General features: G+C 44.3%; 1 protein-coding gene across 1 annotated transcript in view; it reads left to right on the top strand.

The window, feature by feature from the left end:
* Positions 1-19,430, top strand: part of LOC144485851 (uncharacterized) — a 49,042-nt gene extending 29,612 nt beyond the window's left edge. The window contains exons 5-8 of the mRNA XM_078203928.1: positions 14,121-14,432; positions 17,148-17,210; positions 17,649-17,759; positions 18,332-19,430. Of these exons, the coding sequence (XP_078060054.1) occupies positions 14,121-14,432; positions 17,148-17,210; positions 17,649-17,758 (485 nt within the window). The 3' untranslated portion in view covers position 17,759; positions 18,332-19,430. The remainder of the gene's footprint in view (positions 1-14,120; positions 14,433-17,147; positions 17,211-17,648; positions 17,760-18,331) is intronic.
* Positions 19,431-19,779: the final 349 nt, after the last annotated feature.

The following is a 19,779-nucleotide window of genomic DNA, read 5'->3' as shown; positions in this document are numbered from 1 at the left end:
GAGCATGTACTCCCCAGGGTTTTGAAATAGCTGAAGTCTCTGTGGCCTGCCCCAGTGGAAGCTTTCTGCTTGGGCAATAGTCACTGTGTGTATATTGCTGATACTGACAAACTGATATTCGGCAGCGGCACCCGACTGCAGGTTGTGCCAAGTAAGTGCGAGTCCACCTTCATTTCCTCCCATTAGATACAGATTTCTGCTGAATGGTGTCGGGTGAAAGGCCGGTAAAGAGCCAAGGCAGTGCTTGGAATGAAGGAGAAGCCATTGCACCAATCAATTAAGCTATTAGGCACCGAGTATCGAGTTCAGCTCACTGTTTATTAAGCCGTGTCATCAACACCAGTTGAAACATTAGGCATCAGTGATGTGACATCGAACTGAAATTGGGTTACTAATAGGATAGAAAATGCCCATTTAGCAGGTTGAGTCAAATGCCCACTGATTTGAGTAATTATCTACATATATTTCATTTTCAAGCTTGTCTTTGTTAAAACTAATAATCTTGCTAAAACTATACAAGGTACGATTTAGACCACATCTGGAACACTGTCCCCTTACATTAGGAAATCTATACTGGTATTGGAGGCAGTTCAGGGAAGGCCACTACTTTGATCCCAGGTATGGATATGTTTTTTCGGAGAGTTTGAGTATGTTGGGCCTCTACTTAGTGGAGTTTAGAAGCATGCGATGTGACCTTATTGAGACTTATTGGATTCTCAGGGGACATGACAAGGTTAGATGCTGAGACGTTATTACCTCTTGTAGGACCAGAGGTCATAATCCCAAAGTATGGGGTTGCCCATTTATATAATGAAGATTTTCTTCTTTCAAGCCAGCAGTGAATCTGTGGAATCATTTGCCGCAGAGCGCTGTACAGGTTGAATGTTCAGATTTTTAACCCACAGGGCAATCGAGGGTTACGAGGATACAACGGGAAAGAGGTATTCAGAATTATCACATCAGCTAATTCATGATCTCATTGAATGACCGATGGGCCAAATGGCATCCTTCTGGCCCGTCGTCCTATGGTCTCCGGTCTTTGTTAAACTGCTGACACGAATGCATGCTTGAAATAAGGCTTCAAAGTGAAGTGTTGGTCAACGATTATCAACAACAGGTTGATGTTTTGAACCAGGTGTTATAGTTCAAATTAAAGGGTCACTCCTTTAAAGACAGATATGAGGAGACTTTTTTCTCTCTTAAAGAGTAGTGAGTCTCGTCATCTCTCTTCTTCAAACATCAAGGGGAACAGGGCCTTTGATTATTTTAAACACAGCTAGATAGATTTTTGATTAACAAGGGATAAACGGTGATCGGGAGTAGGCAGGAATGTGGGGGTGAGGTTACAATCAGATCAGTCATGATCTTACTGAATAGCGGTTAGGCTGGAGTGGCCCAGTGCCTTACTCCGACTCCCACTTTGCATGTTCGTATGTGTTGATGTCAAACTATTTTCCCAGGATTTGTGTCTCCTGGGTGTTCAGGGAGAAGTATCGGTGAAGATGGAAATTGTGAAACACAGTCAATTCATTATCCAAATATTGTTCCCTGATATAGTCAAAAAAACAGTGGGAGCTAAGTGTGAGGGAGAGGGAGGGAACGGTTATATTTGGTTCAGGAGAGAAGCTAATTAAAAGAAGTGACATGATACAAACTGAATGTGAGCTAGCCCTGTGTTCATATGGCTGGGTCCATATTTTGTAGTAGCTGTTACTACTGAACTGAGAAGCTTGCCTTTGGCAAAGGGACCAAACTCACTGTGGAGCCCAGTAAGTCCTCAACTATCTTCCACCATGATCTATTTACAGTAGGATGACAATCAATATTTACAGTTCCAAACATATCACCAAGTCGTGTTTTTAAAAAAAATCAGTACAGGCTTAAAGGGAGGAGATGCAATATAATGGCCATTCATAACTTGGGGAGGTCTTGTGGTGCAATGGGCTAGAATCCCTACCTCTGAGCTAGAAACGCCGGGTCCGAGTCCCTACCCTTGGACTTGATGAACAAGGAAGGTGAGAAAGCAACGCTGCCAAAGATTGGGAGTGAGAGGGAGACTCCTGCTCAGCCACGCTTGATATGTAGCATGGCTCTCTCAAGCTCTAAGCCCTTCACAAAAGTCGAGCGACGTGTTCCAGAAATAGCTATCACTGAAGGCAGAAGAATTCTGCCTAAATGCACCAGTCGGTGCAGAGAGGTAACTTGGCTTTAAATTTGGCCTTGGATGTGCTTAGCTTTGTAGAATGTTATCAGATGCCTTGTTCATCTCTTGGCAATAGATAATTTTTAAGATTTACCATTCGCACACCATGGCAGTTGTCGAGGCTCCCACTGACATCAGTGATTATAGTAAGAAGTCTCACAACACCAGGTTAAAGTCCAACAGGTTTATTTGGTAGCAAATACCATAAGCTTTCGGAGCAATGCTCCTTCGTCAGATGGAGTGGTCTCTGTTCTCAAACAGGGCACAGACACAGAAATCAAATTACAGAATACTGATTAGAATGCAAATCTCTACAGCCAGCCAGGTCTTAAATGCACAGACAATGTGGGTGGAGGGAGCTTTAAATTGAGGGGTGAGAGATATAGGACAGATGTTAGAGGTAGGTTCTTTACTCAGAGAGTAGTAAGGGCGTGGAATGCCCTGCCTGCAGCAGTGGTGGACTCGTCAACGTTGAGAGCGTTCAAGTGGTTAGTGGATAAACATATGGATGATATTGGAATAGTGTAGATTAGAGGGGCTTTAGATTGGTACCACTGGTCGGCGCAACATCGAGGGCCGAAGGGCCTGTACTGCACTGTAATGTTCTATGTTCTATATTCTTGAACAAGGGGACAACATTTGCTGTCCTCCAGTCTTCTGGCACTATTCCTGTAGTCAATGACGACATAAAGGTCAAAGCCAAAGTCTCTGCAATCTCCTCCCTAGCCTCCCAGAGAATCCTGGGATAAATCCCATCCGGCCCAGGGGACTTGTCTATTTTCACACTGCCCAGAATTGCTAACGCCTCCTCCTTATTAACCTCAATCCCGTCTAGTCCAATAGCCTGTATCTCAGTATTCTCCTCGACAACATTGTCTTTTTGCTGCGTGAATACTGACGAAAAATATTCATTTAGCACCTCTCCTATCTCTTCAGGCTCCACGCACAACTTCCCATTACTGTCCTTGACTGGCCCTAATCTTACCCTTGTCATTCCCTAGTCGTTACCCTCGATAGATGGATAGCGAGCTCAGATCTCAATGCTTAGTTAGACATGCCGCAGGTGGCAGACCAATCTCTGGGCCTCAGCAATGTGACAGACATGGATGTGCGACTCACTGGGTGACCTTGCATCCTGGTGAAGTTATGTAACTGGAGGGAAGCGATGTCCTGCTCGTATTACCGCAAAATTATTAACTCCGAAACTCAGCGAATATGTGAGGGACCTGGGTTCGAATCCCATCACGGCAGATGGTGGAATTTGAATTCAATAATCTGGAATTAAGAATCTACTGGTGACCAGGAAAACCATTGTCGATTGTCGGAAAAACCCATCTGGTTCATAAATTTCCTCTCGGGAAGGAAACATAGGAACATTGAAAATGGGAGCAGGAAGGGGCGTTTGGCCTTTCAAGCATGATCTGCCATTTATTATGATCATGGTTGATCAGCCACTCAATAGCCTAAGCCTGCTTTCTCCCCATAACCTTTGATCCCATTCGCTCCAAGTGCTATATCCAGCCGCTTCTTGAATACATTCAATCTTTTGGCAACAACTACTTCCTGTGGTAATAAATTTCACAGGCTCACCACTCTTTGGGTTAAGAAATGTCTCCTCACCTCCGTCCTAAATGGTCTACCCGGAATCCTCAGATCCCTGGTTCTGGACTCCCGCACCATCGGGAATATCCTCTCTTCATCTACTATGCCTTGTCCTGTTCGAATTTTATAAGTCTCTATGAGATCCATTGTCATCCCTTTAAGTAAGTCTCCCTAATCTATGAAGGCCAAATCACGCCTCATATCTTCATAGTCTCCTTGATTAAGATTCAGCACAGTAGTCTCCGAGTCAACTACTTCACTCTCCACCTTGATAAAAAATTCTCTCATGTTATGTTCACTCATCCCCAAGGGGTCTTGCACAGCTAGATTGGCAATTATTACCTTCTCACGACACAGTACCCAGTCTAAGGTGACCTGCTCCCTCGTTGGTTCCTTCACATATTGGTCAAGGAAACTATCCCGTATCCGGTCCAGGAAATCCTTCTCTACAGCATTGTGGCTAATTTGATTTACTCAATCAACGTGCGGATTAAAATCACCCTTGATCACATGTATCTCTAATTTCGTGTTCAATGCCATTTCCAACATCACCACTGCAGTTTCGCGGTCTGTATATGACACCCACTGATGTTTTCTGCCCCTTGGTATCTCTCAACTCTACCCATATAGACTCCACATTATCAGAGCTAATATAGTTTCTCACCAGTTAATTTCCTCTTTAACCAGCAGTGCCGCTCCACCACTTTTTCCTTTATGCCTGTCCATCCTAAATACTGAATACCCTGGAACAGTCAGTTCCCATTCTTGGGAACCCTGCAGCCATGTCTCCGTAATTCCAATTATAGCATGCCCATTTATATCTATCTGCAAGATTAGTTCATCCACTCTATTGCAAATGCTCTGCGCATTAAGGCACAGAGCCTTTCAGCTTATCTTTTTAACATTAATTGTCTCGTTTTTGAATTTTGGCCTTGGTTTCTCTGTATATCATTTTTCGTATTCCCTTTTCCACCTCTTGATTTTATCCTTGTTCCCTCCTTCTCTGACTCCTTACATAATTTCCCAACCACCTGGCATATTAGTTTCATTGGGTGACCTTGCAGTATTGTGAGGTGGTGAAACTGGGGGTAGACGATAGCCTAGTGGCGTTATCGCTAGATTATTAATCCAGGAAATCAACTAGTGTTCTGGGGACCCTGTATTCAAATCCCGCCACGGCAGATGGTGGAATTTGAATTCAATAATCTGGAATTAAGAATCTACTGTTGACGATGAAAACCGCTATTGGAAAAACCCATCTCGTTGAGTAATGTCCTTTAGAGAAAGAAATCTGCCATTCTTATTAGATCTGGCCAACATGTGCAATTTGGTTGACACTCAAGGGCAATGGGGAATGGATAATAAACTCTGGCCAGCCAACGGTGCCCATGTCCCACGAATGGATAAAATATATCTCTCTTTTGGAAAATGAGCTCGAGTAACTGTTGATTCAAGTAAACATAAACGCATCTTTCAGACTCAACATGTCTGTTTACCTCTTCGAAATATAACAGGATTATGACAATGCGAACAGATAATGGTGGGAAAAATCACAGCAGGTCAGGCAGCATCTGTAAGGAGAGAAAGCTTAGCTGACAAATTAAATCTGTTGAATTGTATTTCTTTTCTGCCAGGTGTTGAGGCGTCACTGGCAGGGCCATGTTGCAAATTTCTGTTAAGCCATTTCAGAGATTGGCAGAGCAGGCGCAAAGGGCTGAATAGCCTTCCCTTGTTCCTATGTTAACTCGCAAAGTTTCAGAGTCAAAATATATTTGTTGTTATATTTGACCAGTGGCTACCTTGGCTCAGAAATTCTTCACTTTGATAGAATCTGAGAGCATCCAAGGAGGCTCTTCGGCCCATTTAGCCTGTGATGGTGGGGAAGGGGCAGATATGCAATACCTGTTACCTGCAGCGAATCAGTGACTGTTCCAGCTTTTTCTTTGCCGTGAATTGTCTGAAATCTGAAACAGCTATCTCAATAGAAGGTTTCTGTCTGAGCAATTGTTACTGTGCTACGCAAAGCTAACGTTCGGCAGCGGCACCCAGGTGACAGTTGTACCAAGTGAGTGTGAAGTCAGTGTGTTTCTATTCTTTCACTCCACATCTCCTCTGTGATCTAGTTTTCTGTTGTAAGTAGGCTAGTCAAGTTGGACAGAGTGCCAATATAATATGTGGCATGCAGGCGAAGAGATTGCACAGTTTTGAGTCAGTTTTGATCCAGCTCAGCTTCCCCAGTCATTAGAGGTACATGGGACAGGAGTTGGGACTGCACGCCTCAGTAATATGGTATTGAACTGAGAAGCAGATTTGTGTACTGTTAGTGGGATAGGAAGATTCCATCCAGAGAGTTGATCGAAAAGAAAGAGGGGAGACGAATAAGTACCATTGTTCTGTTTAAACCTTTGTAATTGTGAATGACACAGGCTTTTCATTTTCTTGTTGAAAAATAAATTCTCCTCATATCAGTCCCATATTCTTTGACTATGAACCCCGGTTCTGGACCCTGCTGCCATCCTGCATTTACCGTGTCTAATCCTGCATTATGGGCTTTAATGAGATCTTCTGCTCCTGCCTCCCTTCTTCTGAACCCCAGACAATAAAATCCTAGCCGACTCAATCTCCCCTCATATGTCAGTCCTGCCACTCCATTATCTGTCCGGTGAACCTTCGGTGCACTCCCTCTTTAGCCAGAACATCCTTTCTTGGATATTGTTTTGCATTTTTTTCTGGACGAAATAATGAACCAGCTGTGGAAGCAAATCGAATCTCAAAAACCTTAGCATGAAAAGCAATCCTTACATTGCTATTCATGTGGGTTATGTCGATTTTGTACCATCTGGAATCACTGTGCAAACTATGCAACCAGAAAGCTTACCTTTGGCAGTGGAACCAAACTCACTGTAGAACCCAGTAAGTGAAACTATTCTCTGCATTTTGTGTCTGGTTATAGTTTACGAAAGTAATGTCCGATTCTCATACACCTGTAAAGAATCTTTATCCTGTAATTGCTGCTGTTGAGTTGATTAGGAGGAGCAGGAGGCGAGAGGGTGGAGTGAAAAATTAAAACGTCCTCTGACAACTCTGTGTTAGAATTTACAAACAGCAAATTATTAGACTCCTGCAACGATGGAGGAGACCATTAAGCCCATCGCTCTTGCTTTGGGGACAGTAGAATCATCGTCATTGAATTTTACAGAACAGGAAGAGGTCCTGCGGCCCATTGTGCCTGCTCCAGCCATTATAACCATATCTATTCCAATCGCATTTTTCAGCACTTGGTTGTAGCCTTGAATGCTACGGCATAAATGATCTTTGGACTTGCATGCCAAGGTCCCTCTGGTCCTCTGCACTTTCTCGCGTCCTGCAGTTCATGGCGTATTCCCGTGCCTTCTTACCCCTCGCAAAATGCATCACCTCACACTTTTCAGGTTTAAATTCCGTTTGGCACTGCTCTACCTGTCTGACCAGCTCGCCCATATCGTCCTGTAATCTTTGCAAGTCAGTGACACTTAACCTCACACGAAAAACATGTGTGCATCCTTGGCTTGACTTTGTGTGAAATTTGTATACAGCGCTCCCGAAATAATGCAAATTAAATGTCTTTCTTCTGTCCTCTGTGAGGTAAATATGACTCAGCTGCTGCAACGCGAAGTTTCTGTCTTGGAAATTCTTCCTGCATATTTATTAATCACAGTGAGACACCCACATTCAGCAGTGAAATATGTGACCAGTAAGGATAAGCTTACTTAATGTCATTATCTGCTGTGTGATAGACAGGGAGCCAGCATCATGTGGGAAGGTAATTGAGGACATTGCACTGATATAATGAATTTGCGCAGCTGAATATCCACCTCAGCTCGTCCTAAATTGCAGTGTCCAGTCTTTTTTTAGCTCCAGTCCTTAGTAATGTCATATTGGACTAAAAATATCATAATTTTACTTTTACTTCTTGGATGTGGGCATTAAATCAAATCAAATCAAATCAAATCCGAATTGCCCTCTGGGCAATTTCAGGTTCCATGACATCGCTTCTTGGATCCAAACCACTGGACGACATATTTCCTTCTCTAAAGGACATTGTTGATCTAAATGGGCATTTACAACCCATGGCAGAAGTCCTGTTTTCATTCGCAAACTTGGCAATAATAAATTCACTTCCCTCGTCCAAGTCATTATGTATATTGTAAATAATTGAGGCCCGAGCATTGATCGCTGAGGCACTCCACTTGTAACAGATTGTCATCCTGAAAATGCTCCTGTTATCCCAACTCTCTGTATCCTATCGATTGGCGAATCCTCTTTCCATGCGAATATATTACCCCAAAACGCATAAACTCTGAATTAGCCCTCTGGCCGAGATCTTATTCAAAGCTTTTTTCTGCAAAGATAAGATGCCAACCATTGAACGGCAATGTTTTTTTACGGCAATCGTCGATAGTTGCCGGAGTTTTTACTGGAGGCTACACTTCGATCAATTTATTTGAAATTACTCCGAGTGGTGGGGTGGGAATTGAACCCATTCCTTCAGAGAAATTAGCCCGGGGTTCTGCGCTACTAATCCAATGACATTGCCATTTCGCTGCAACCATCCCACAATGTTGCATGAAGAATGTTTAGTGATAGTTTTAATCAAAAGCTTGTTACAGAGTCAGATATCACTGTGATTAATTTCGTCTTGTGAGTTTTATGAAAGAATTAATATTCAGCGCTATCACCCAGCACTTTCCTTCATGGACATATATAATATAGAGAAAGATAGGAAATAGGAGCACGAGTGGACCAGTCGACACTTAAACCCTGCTCTGCCATTCGACACGAACGTGGCTGACCCTGTAACTCAACACCATACTAGCCCTCTCCTCATAATTCTTGACACCTTTAGAGTATAGAAATATATATCATTTTAAAATATATTCACTGATTTCGCATCCACAAACTTCTGTGGTAGAGAATTACAGTTTTACCAGCCTCTGAGTCAAGAAAAAATGTCCTCATCTCAGAATTAAATGTCCAACCCTGAACACTGAAACTTTGCTCCTTTTTTCTGGACCCCACCCCGCCAAAGGATACAACAGCCCTGCATCCAGTCTGCTCATACCTGCTAAAATTCTGTATATTTCAATGACATCGCCTCTCATGTTCTAAACTCCAAGTGAATACAGATGCAGTCGCCTCTCCTAAAACGACAATCCTGCCATCCTAATAATCAGTCTGGTGTACTTTTTCTGCACTCTTTCTATTGCAAGTGTATTTTTTCTTCGAAAGGGGACCAAAACTGCACACGATATTAGATTTCATCAAAAAAGGATTGGATTTAGGAAATGTCTTAATGGAGGAAAGTGAGGTATTAAGTTGAAAAATGTTTCCTGATTTCGCTCCTGAAAGTCTTAAACATTAAACATCGTCTAAAATCCAATTTGCTTGAATCTTGAACTCCCCAACCAGCAGCAAATGTTCCTGTTTATCAACCCTCTCCGTTTGGGAATGATTAAGTCACTCCTTAACTAAATTCCAACGTTTTAGAGTTAAACATCATCTCCACTGTTAATCGGGTACTCTGAACATACATACAGCTTACAGAGTAAAATTTCTTCTCCTCCTGCTCTGTTCAAGGAATTCTTAAATGCTGATTTTTAATTTTATGAAAACCAGAACAAAAATGTTGCCGGTTCTGATTGCGGACTCTTCTTTATTTCAATCCTGATCTCAGATCTTCACATTCAAACATGAATATTAAGCTCCGAATATATTTTTCGGTCTCTCAGTGTTTATGCATTCTGTCTTCTTTACCTGTCTAAAGAATTTGAATAAAGACATTCGTTGATCAATGCTTAGTCTTAGCATATGGACAATTATAAACAACATGGTTCATTGATTTTTAATTCTAAGGTGCGTTAACTTACATTTCCCTGCACTGAAAACATCCATTAGTTTTATCCATTCACAAAATATTAATATTTCTTTGCAATTTGATGCTTCCAGCTACGCTGCTTACAATGCTGTTTATTGTGTCATTTGCATATTCAGCATTCTATCACATTTTATCACATTGTCTTAATAAACACGACTACACTGCATATCATTCTGTATAGATATATATGTGCGTGCGTATTTGTGCGTGCGTGCGTGTGCGTGTGTGTGTGCGTTTATGTGTGAGTGTGTTTGTACGTCTGTATGTCCATACCTGTCTGTGTGAGTGTCTGCGGCGTGTGTATGTATTCAAATCTCGAATCAACATAGGAGCAGGTATAGGCCATTTGGCCCATCAATACTGATCGAACATTCAAACTGATCATGGCACATTCACACACGTTCACAGACGTGCACACACGCACCCACCCATACAAAAGCACACAGAAACACTCACACAGATGCACACAAACACACACACAAGCACACGCACACTCACATTAATATTTTGTGACACATAAACGTAGCATTTGTCTTCCTCATTGTTAGCTGTACCTGAATGCTAGCTTTTAGTGAACAGGTCTCTCTGGAAGTTAACTCTTTTCAACCTCGCACCATGTGGGACATATTCTGTATTTCTGTTTTTTTCCCCCCAACCATAGTGGATAACTTCATACTTAGTTACTTTTTATTCCATCTGCCATGTCTTTGCGCATTCACTCAGCCTGTCCAAATGTCCTTGAAGCCCCCATTGCATCCTCCTCTCCATTATGTCTGTGCCATCAGCAAGGTTTTACCTATTTTATTTGGTCCCCACATCAAGTTTCTGGGTGTGTTCCAGTCACTGTGTTTGTTTCTGGGCATGTCTGTCTCTCAATACCTCCGTCTGATTGTCTCTCGATCTGTGCGTGTGTGTGTTTGTATGTGTGTGTGTGGGTGTGTGTACGCCTGTGTGCCTGTACGTCCATGCTTGCCTGTGTGTGTCTGCGGCGTGCAAAAGTATTTCAGTCTCAAAGGAACATAAGAGCAGGAGTCGGCCATTTGGCCCAAAAATAATGCTCCAACTTTCAAACAGATCATGGTACACACACACACACACACACACACACACACGCTCTCGCGCTCCTATTAGATTCCACAAATATGTAGCATTTGCCTTCCACATGTCTTGCTGTGCCTACATGCTAATTTTTACTGACCCATGAACAAGGACATCCAGCTCTCTCTGGCAACAACCCTGTCCAATCTCGCACTGTTTAGGAAATACTCTGCCTTTCTGATGTCTTTTCTTTCTGCCAGAATGGATAACTTCACACATATTCAGTTTTATTTCATCTGCCATGTTCTTGCCCATTTACTCAGCCTATCCCAATTCCCTTCAAGTCCTCCTTGTATCCTCCTCACCATTAGTTGTGCTCATCAGCAAGATTGGAAATATTTTATTTGGTCCCCAAATCCAGTCTCTCTGTGTTTGTGTGTGGTGCTGGGTGTGTGTGTCTCTCAATGTCTCAGTGTGTGTGTGTGTGTGGGGGGGGGGGGGGGGGCGGGGCGGGGGTATGCATGCTTCCAGATGCATGTGTGTGTCATAGCGTCATAGAATCATAGAGGTTTACAACTTGGAAACAGGCCCTTTGGCCCAACTTTTTCATGGCGCCTTTTTCATAAACCCTAAGCTCGCCCCAATTGCCTGCATTTGGCCCATATCCCTCTAAACCCATCGTACCCATGTAACTGTCCAAATGCTTTTTAAAAGACAAAATTGTACCTGCCTCTACTACTACCTCTGGCAGCTTGTTCCGGACACTCACCACCCTCTGTGTGAAAGAAATGCCCCTGTGGACACTTTTGTATCTCTCCCTCTCACCTTAAACCTATGCCCTCTAGTTGCAGACTCCCCTACCTTTGACTATCTGACTGATCTATGCCCCTCATTATTTTATAGACCTCTATGAGATCACCTCTCAGCCCCCTCAGAGAAAAAAGTCCCAGTCTATCCAGCCTCTCCTTATAACTCAAACCATCAAGTCCCAGTAGCATCCTGGAAAATCTTTTCTGCACTCTTTCTAGTTTAATCATATCATTTCTATAATAGGGTGATCAGAACTGTACACAGTATTCAAAGTGTGGCCTTAACAATGTCTTGTACAACTTCAACAAGACGTCCCAACTCCGATATCCATTGAAATCAAGCATGCTGAATGCCGTCTTCACCAATCTGTCCACCTGTGACGCCACTTTCAAGGAGCTATGAACGTGCACCCCTAGATCTCTTTGTTCTGTATGTCTCCCCAACGCCCTACCATTAACTGAGTGAGTCCTGCCCTGGTTCAATCTACCAAAATGCCTCACCTCGCATTTGTCTGAATAAAACTCTGTCTGCCACTCGTCAGCCCACTGGCCCAATTGATCAAGATCCCATTGCAAACCGAAATAACCTTCCGCACTGTCCACTATGCCACAAATCTTGGTGTCACCTGCAAACTTACCAACCATGCCTCCTATATTTTCATCCAAATCATTAATATAGATGACAAATAACATTGGACCCAACACTGATCCCTGAGGCACTCCGCTGGTCACAGGCCTCCAGTTTGAAAAACAACATCTACAACCACCCTCTGGCTTCTGTGATCAAGCCAATTTTGTATCCATTTGGCTTCCTCACGCTGGATCCTGTGAGATTTAACCTTACAATCAACCTACCATGAGGAAACTTGTCAAAGGCCATGCCAACTTCCATGGAGACAACATCAACTGCCTTCTTGGCTATCCCTTCAAAAACTCAAACTCACAAGGCCATGCTGACTGTCCCGAATCAGTCCTTGCATTTCTAAATGCCTGTAGATCCTGTCTCTCAAAATACGTTCCAACAACTTACCCACCACAGATGTGAGACTCACTGGCCTGTAGTTCCCAGGCTTTTCCCTGCAGCCCTTTTTAAACAAAGGCACAACATTTGCCACCCTCCAATCTTCAGGCACCTCACCTATGACTAACAATGATTTAAATATCTCTGCTCGGGAACCCGCAAATTCCTCCCTAGCCTCCCACAATATCCTGGGATACACTTCATCAGTTCCCGGGGATTTATCTACCTCAATGCGCTTTAAGACTTCCAGCACCTCTTTCTCTGTTATATGTACACTCCTTAAGACATCACTATTTATTTCCCCAAGTTCCCTAACAAACATGCTTTTCTCAACAGTAAAGACTGATGAGAAATATTCATTTAGGATCTCACCTGATAAATGTGAGGTGATTCATTTTGGTAGGACTAATTTAAATGTGGATTACGGGGTCAAAGGTACGGTTCTGAAGACTGTGGAGGAACAGAGAGATCTTGGGGTCCATATCCACAGATCTCTAAAGGTTGCCACTCAAGTGGATAGAGCTGTGAAGAAGGCCTATAGTGTGTGGAGTTTAAGAGCCGTGGGGTTATGCTGCAACTGTACAGGACCTTGGTGAGACCACATTTGGAATATTGTGTGCAGTTCTGGTCACCTCACTATAAGAAGGATGTGGAAGCGCTGGAAAGAGTGCAGAGGAGATTTACCAGGATGCTACCTGGTTTGGAGGGTAGGTCTTATGAGGAAAGGTTGAGGGAGCTAGGGCTGTTCTCTCTGGAGCGGAGGAGGCTGAGGGGAGACTTAATAGAGGTTTATAAAATGATGAAGGGGATAGATAGAGTGAACGTTCAAAGACTATTTTCTCGGGTGGATGGAGCTATTACAAGGGGGCATAACTATAGGGTTCGTGGTGGGAGATATAGGAAGGATATCAGAGGTAGGTTCTTTACGCAGAGAGTGGTTGGGATGTGGAATGGACTGCCTGCAGTGATAGTGGAGTCAGACACTTTAGGAACATTTAAGCGGTTATTGGATAGGCACATGGAGCACACCAGGATGATAGGGAGTGGGATAGCTTGATCTTGGTTTCAGATAAAGCTCGGCACAACATCGCGGGCCGAAGGGCCTGTTCTGTGCTGTACTGACCTATGTTTCTATGTTCACCCGTGTGTGTGTGTGTGTGTATGTATATGTGTGCGCGCGCGTGTGTGTGTATGTGTGTGTGCGTTTGTGTGCATATGTGTCTATGCATGTCCGTCTATCTGCTTATATGCCTGGGCATGTGTGCGTGTGCATGTGAGTGTGTGAATGTGTGTGTGTGTGTGTGTGAGAGAGAGAGAGAGAGGGAGAGAGAAAGAGAGGCGTCACTCCTCAGCCTTCTCTGTGCCAAGCGAAAAAGCCCTAATTATCCAGTCTCAGCATTCGGTAAATTCATGGAGAAACTCACATAGGGTTAAGACACAGAAAAAATGCGGGTCTAATCGAATGGCTCAGCAGGTTTGAGGAGGTCACTCTGTTGGATTCTGATTATTTCCTTTTATTTATTAAATTTTCAGAGGCGAAAGGCCCGGTAGAACCAAAATTGAGCGTCTTTTACCCGCCAGTGCCACGGGGAGCCACCGGCATCGACACAGCTGCAGTTTGCTTGGCCTCGGACTTCTCGCCCAAGACAATCAAGCTCTCCCTGTACACGGGATCGGGCCAGGAGGCCAATGTGACAAGACCCAGTGTCCTATTGGAGGGCGGGAATTACAGGAGCTCGGGTTTTCTCTCTTTCACCCAATCCGAGGAATCGCCAAACATCACGTGCAAGGCATTTCACGATAATCGAAATTACTCAGTAAACATCCCGCCCACAGCTGAAATTGGTAAGTTTATTTTATTTTCGTTCACGTGATGTGGGTGTCGTTGGCTTGGCCAACATTTATTGCCCGTCCTAAATTGCCCTTCAGCAGAGGACATTTAAGAGTCACTTGCCGGCCAGACCATGTAAGGACGGCAGATTTCGTTCGCTAAAGGAAGTTAGTGAACCAGTGAGTTTTAACGATAATCGACAATGGTTTCAGGGTCATCATGAAACTTTTAATTCCAATTTTTAAAAAAATGTTCAAATTTCGCAGCTGCCATCCCCAGGTCAGCATTCTGGGTCGTTGGATTACCAGTCCAGTGACAATGCCACTGCGCCACTGCCTCCTCTGAGAATGTTTTATGACAGGAAGAACTTGCACTAAATATTATCCATCCTCTTAACGACCGAAGGACTCTCGGTGTCATCGTCACTCAAAGTGTAGTCTTTTTGAAAGGTTAGCTGACTAATGATTGACTGTCAATTATCCTAGTCTGGGGACCTCACTGCAGGAGTTCCTCAGTGTCTCAGGCCTAACCAGCTTCATTTGCTTCATCAATCACCTTCAATCCATTGTAAGGTCAGAAGTTGGGATGTTCGCTGATGACTGAATAATTTTCAGCACCATTCATGACACCTCAGATCTTGAAGTAGTGCATTACAAATGCACCAATAGCTGGACAATACCTAGGCTTTGACTGACAAGCTGCAAGTAACATTTGCGCCACACATGTTCCAGGCAATGACCAACTCCAACAGGAAAGAAGCTAACAACCGGCTCTTGACATGTAATGGCATTACCATGACTGAAACAATGAACAAAGAACAAAGAAAATTACAGCACAGGAACAGGTCCTTCGGCCCTCCAAACCTGCACCGACTATGCTGCCCGACTTAACTAAAACCCCTTTCCCTTCCGGGGACTATATCGCTCTATTCCCATCTTATTCATGTATTTGTCCAGGTGTCCCTTAAAACTCACGATCGTATCTCCTTCCACTACCTCACCCGGCAGCGAGTTCCAGGCACGCACCACCTTCTGTGTAACAAATCTGCCTTGTACGTCTCCTGTAAACCTCGCCCCTCACACCTTAAACCTATGCCCCCGAGTAATTGACTCTTCCACCCTGGGAAAAAGCTTCTGACTATCCACTCTGTCCATGCCTCTCATAATCCTGTAGACTTCTATCAGGTCAACCCCCACTATCAACATCCTGAGGGTTAACGTTGCTCAGAAACTGAACTGGACTATCCATATAAGTGCTGTGGCTGCAAGAGAATGTCGGAGATTGGGAATCCTGTGGTGAGTAACGTATCTCCTCATCCCCCAAATTCTCTGCACCATCCACAAGACATAATCATGACTGTGGTAGTGTATTCGCCACTTGCCTCGTTGAATGCAGCTCCAACAACACTCAGAAATTTGACACGACCCAGGACAAAGCAGCTCCGCTTGATTAACAGTTTGTTTATTAGTGTCACAAGTAGGCTTACATTAAAACTGCAATGAAGTTATTGTGAAAATCCCATAGTCGCCACACTCTGTGCCTGTTCGGGTACACTGAGGGGGAATTTAGCACGGCCAATGCATCTAATCAGCACGTCTTTCGGACTGTGGGAGGAAACCGGAGCACCCGGATCAAACCCACGCTGACACGGGGAAAACGTGCAGACTCTGCACAGACAATCACCCAAGCCGGGAATCGAACACAGGTCCCTGACGCTGTGGGCGGGGAGGTGGGGGGGGGTGGGGGAGTGGCGGCGGGCGGGGAGGGGGTGAGGGGGGTTGCAGCAGTACTAACCACTGTGCCACTGTGCCGTTCTAGCATTAAGTACTCCATTCACAAACATCCACTTCTTCCACCACCGATGCACAGTGGCAGCAGTGTGTGCCATCCACAATATACACAGCAGTAACTCTCCAAGTCTCCTTCCGCTGAATCTTCCAAACTCACGACCGTTATCATCTCGGAGGACAAGGGCAGCAGATACCTGGGAACGCCATCATCTGGACGTTACCCTCCATGTCACTCAGCATCCTGACTTGGAAATGTTTCGGCATTTCCTTCACTGTCGCTGCGTCAAAATGGTGGAACTTCTTCCCTAACAGCACTGTGTGTGTACGTCCACCTGACAGACTGCAGAGGTTCAAGCAGGAGACTCACAACCACCTTCTGAAGGGGGCAATTAGGGATTGGCAATAAATGCTGACCTGTCAGCGATGTCCACATTCCGTAAATGAATAAAAATAATAAGAGCTAACTATTATAATTCAGGGCAGTGTCCAGGAGCCGCAGCTACTGGTGCATCACCGAGTTTAGGGAAGTATTAAATACTAACCAGGGTACTGGAGAACCCCGCTCCTCTGGAGAAATGCCCTGATATCATTTAATCCACTGCAGAGCTCAAATCAGGCCTCCGTTTCACGACGTTTTCGGAAGACAGTGAAATACTGCACTGATGGAACGGCCCTGGATCCTGGGTTTTAATCCCTGATGGGGAATCGATCCTGCACTCTTTGAACTCAGATCTGGGCCGAACTAAACGGCAGAGCTACCAATGTTTCTCCGTTGTGAATAATCAAGTGAACAAGTCCAATCGTGCTGTTTGATTCTTACTTTCTTCGTGGCTTTTGGTTATGACAACAACATTATTCAAAATGACATTGAGAACAAACATGGTTACAGTAATGTCACTTGCTTGCTTAATAAGTCAAATGTCTTTTTTGCCCTTCCAGGTAAACCTAAATGCCCTACAGGTCGAAATGATCCCTTGACAGAATCAACTGACACGGAAAACGGTATGTGCTTTATTCAACATTTATCAAAGTAAAATACTTGCAAATAGACAGATTGATAAGTGGACAAATAGGCACGGATACAGACCCGGAGATCGAATGATAGACATATAGTGAGATGGGGAGAAATATAGATTGTCACACAGAGTGAGGGAGAGAGATATATAAATCGAGGGGGAAAGCGAGAGAGGAGGAGAGGCGGGGAGAGAGAGAGAGAAATTCAGAGTGAAAGAGAGGTGAAGATAGATAGACAGGCAGGCAGACGGGCGGACGGACAGACAGAGATGGACAGACGGACGGAAGGACAGGGATGGACAGACGGACGAAAGCCAAGCTGTTAGATAATGGAAAAAATATCACATTAGTGGTATACAGTTGTTTTTCAATTCAAAATGATATATCCATTAACCAGATCTATCATTTGTTTCTCTTATTTGGCAGATCGACTGAGGGTGAACTTTCTGTCTTTGACGGTGATGGGGCTAAGAATTTTGTTTTTCAAGAGCATTGTCTTCAATGTCATGATGACGGCCAGGGTGTGGCTATTTTGAGGTAAGGTCGGTCACCTGAATGCATGCCAAGAAAGACAAACTGTGATGAACAATGACCATTGACGGGATCTCGCGAGGCCACTGTTAAGGCAGACGCTGAAACTAACCCGTGGAGTGAGCATTAACTTGGATGCATTTAGACAAACGAACTCTTACTCCAGTGCCCCATCCTCATCGCTTTTCATCCCTCCCTTGCCACCGCACCACCGCCCCCCCCCCGCCCCCGCCGCCCCCCCCCCGCCCCCCCCCCGCCCCCGCCCGCCAACCCCCGCTCCCAATCGCAGCCTTGACTTCTTAAACCTCTCCAGATTATTGTTTAATTATGGGTGTCACTGACTAGCCTAACTTTTTCCGCCCATCCCTTGGTCTTGAGCTGCGTGGCTCTTTCGGAGAGTCGGTGCAGACTCTATGGGCCAAATCGCATCCTTCTGCACTGTCGGGGTTCTTGTGCAATTGCAGTGGCTTCTGAGAATATTATTGGAGAATGTTAATGGAGACCCTAAAGATACAAGGTGTTCTTTGCTTGCTGACTCTTTGATGTGCTACTACTGTTGCTCCTTCCATTCCAAACAGAACTGCATTGGACGATGAAATGGATTCAGGTGTGAACTCATTGACTGGGGTATCAAAATCCAGAGGCTTCCTGATCAGAAGTTCCGCTTCAAGCAATTCAATCTCGCTTGTTTTAAATGGCGACTTAACTTTAAAAGATCCTCTTTTCGGTCACTTTTTTCCACTGTTATTTTGATTTGAAATTCGTGGTTCTGCGTGAATTCTACTGCTTATGCTACATAAACATTTCAATTATGCATTTCAGCAACAGCGTGGAGCTAGCATTGACATGGTGTCTGCCTGCATTAGTGTCGGAGACATTTTTGAAAACAGCATTTTCAATTTTAGGACGTATAGAACTTCGATTTTTATATTCTTTGCTTAGAATAGTAGAATCCTATTCCGGAGAAAGCAGCCACTCAGCCCATAGTGACAATGGCAGCCCTTTACAGGGCAATCTAGGTAATGGCACCTCACATGTTCCTTTTGGTTGTTTTACTCTGGTAGTTATTTTAAACATTGTATTTTAATGCATGCAATTTAAGAGCGTAAGATACATTAAATCAGCAAGGATCTGATTGGATTTTCATCAAACTTTTAGATTGTTGCCAAGGAGATATTCTCTCTCCCGTACTTAATCTTGGACTCCAGATTTTCCTCCCAGTGCCACGGAGGCACCAAACCCCAGCCTGTGCATCTGGGCCCTTAGAGATAATCGAGCCACCACTTGCCACCGTGCAGAGCTTTATCATGACACGGCATTTCACAAGTAAGATGAACAAGAGTTTTTGAACATCTCGCCATGAGCTTAGCCTAAAATCAGGTTATTGCTCTCAGGTTATTTTACAGATGGGACATTCGTACACATTTAAGATCATCCGGTTAGTCAGGGGAAGCGAGAGTTATGGGGCTAAGGTGGTAAAGTGGAGTTGAGGATAATATCAAACCAACCATGATTTCATTGAAAGGCGAAGCAGCTCCGGTGGGCCGAATGGTCTACTTCTGCTCCTCCGTCCTGTGCTCTTCTGGTTCGTTAATAACACCTTTGTGCCTATCTGCCACCTTGTTATTTTTTCATATGCATCGCTTATAATATTGAATAAATTTGCAGTCTTTAATGAAGGGTGTCTTCTGTCTCTTTGTTAACGTGATGGCAAGACATGCATTTGGTTTGGTTGACAGAGAGCTCTTGTAGTCGCGCAGCACAAATGGAGGCCACTCAGCCCATCATGAGGATACCAGCTCCCCATGGCAGATCCCGCCAAATGGAGCCAATTTATTTCTTGAAGTCCAACAATTGAAAGTCCACAGGTTTGAAGCCCCTGGTCTCAGGGCTGCGGTTCATTCGCTCGATAGCCATTCCAGCACAAAGAACAAAGTACAAAAAATTACAGCACAGAAACAGGGCCTTCGCCGCCCCCGCCCCCCCGCCCCCGCCCCCACCCCCGCCCTCCCCCCACCCCCCTTCC

This window comes from Mustelus asterias, unplaced genomic scaffold (genome assembly GCF_964213995.1).
Source record: "Mustelus asterias unplaced genomic scaffold, sMusAst1.hap1.1 HAP1_SCAFFOLD_241, whole genome shotgun sequence".
NCBI classification, from domain to species: Eukaryota; Metazoa; Chordata; class Chondrichthyes; order Carcharhiniformes; family Triakidae; genus Mustelus; species Mustelus asterias.
This window is presented reverse-complemented; position numbering and strand designations above follow the sequence as displayed.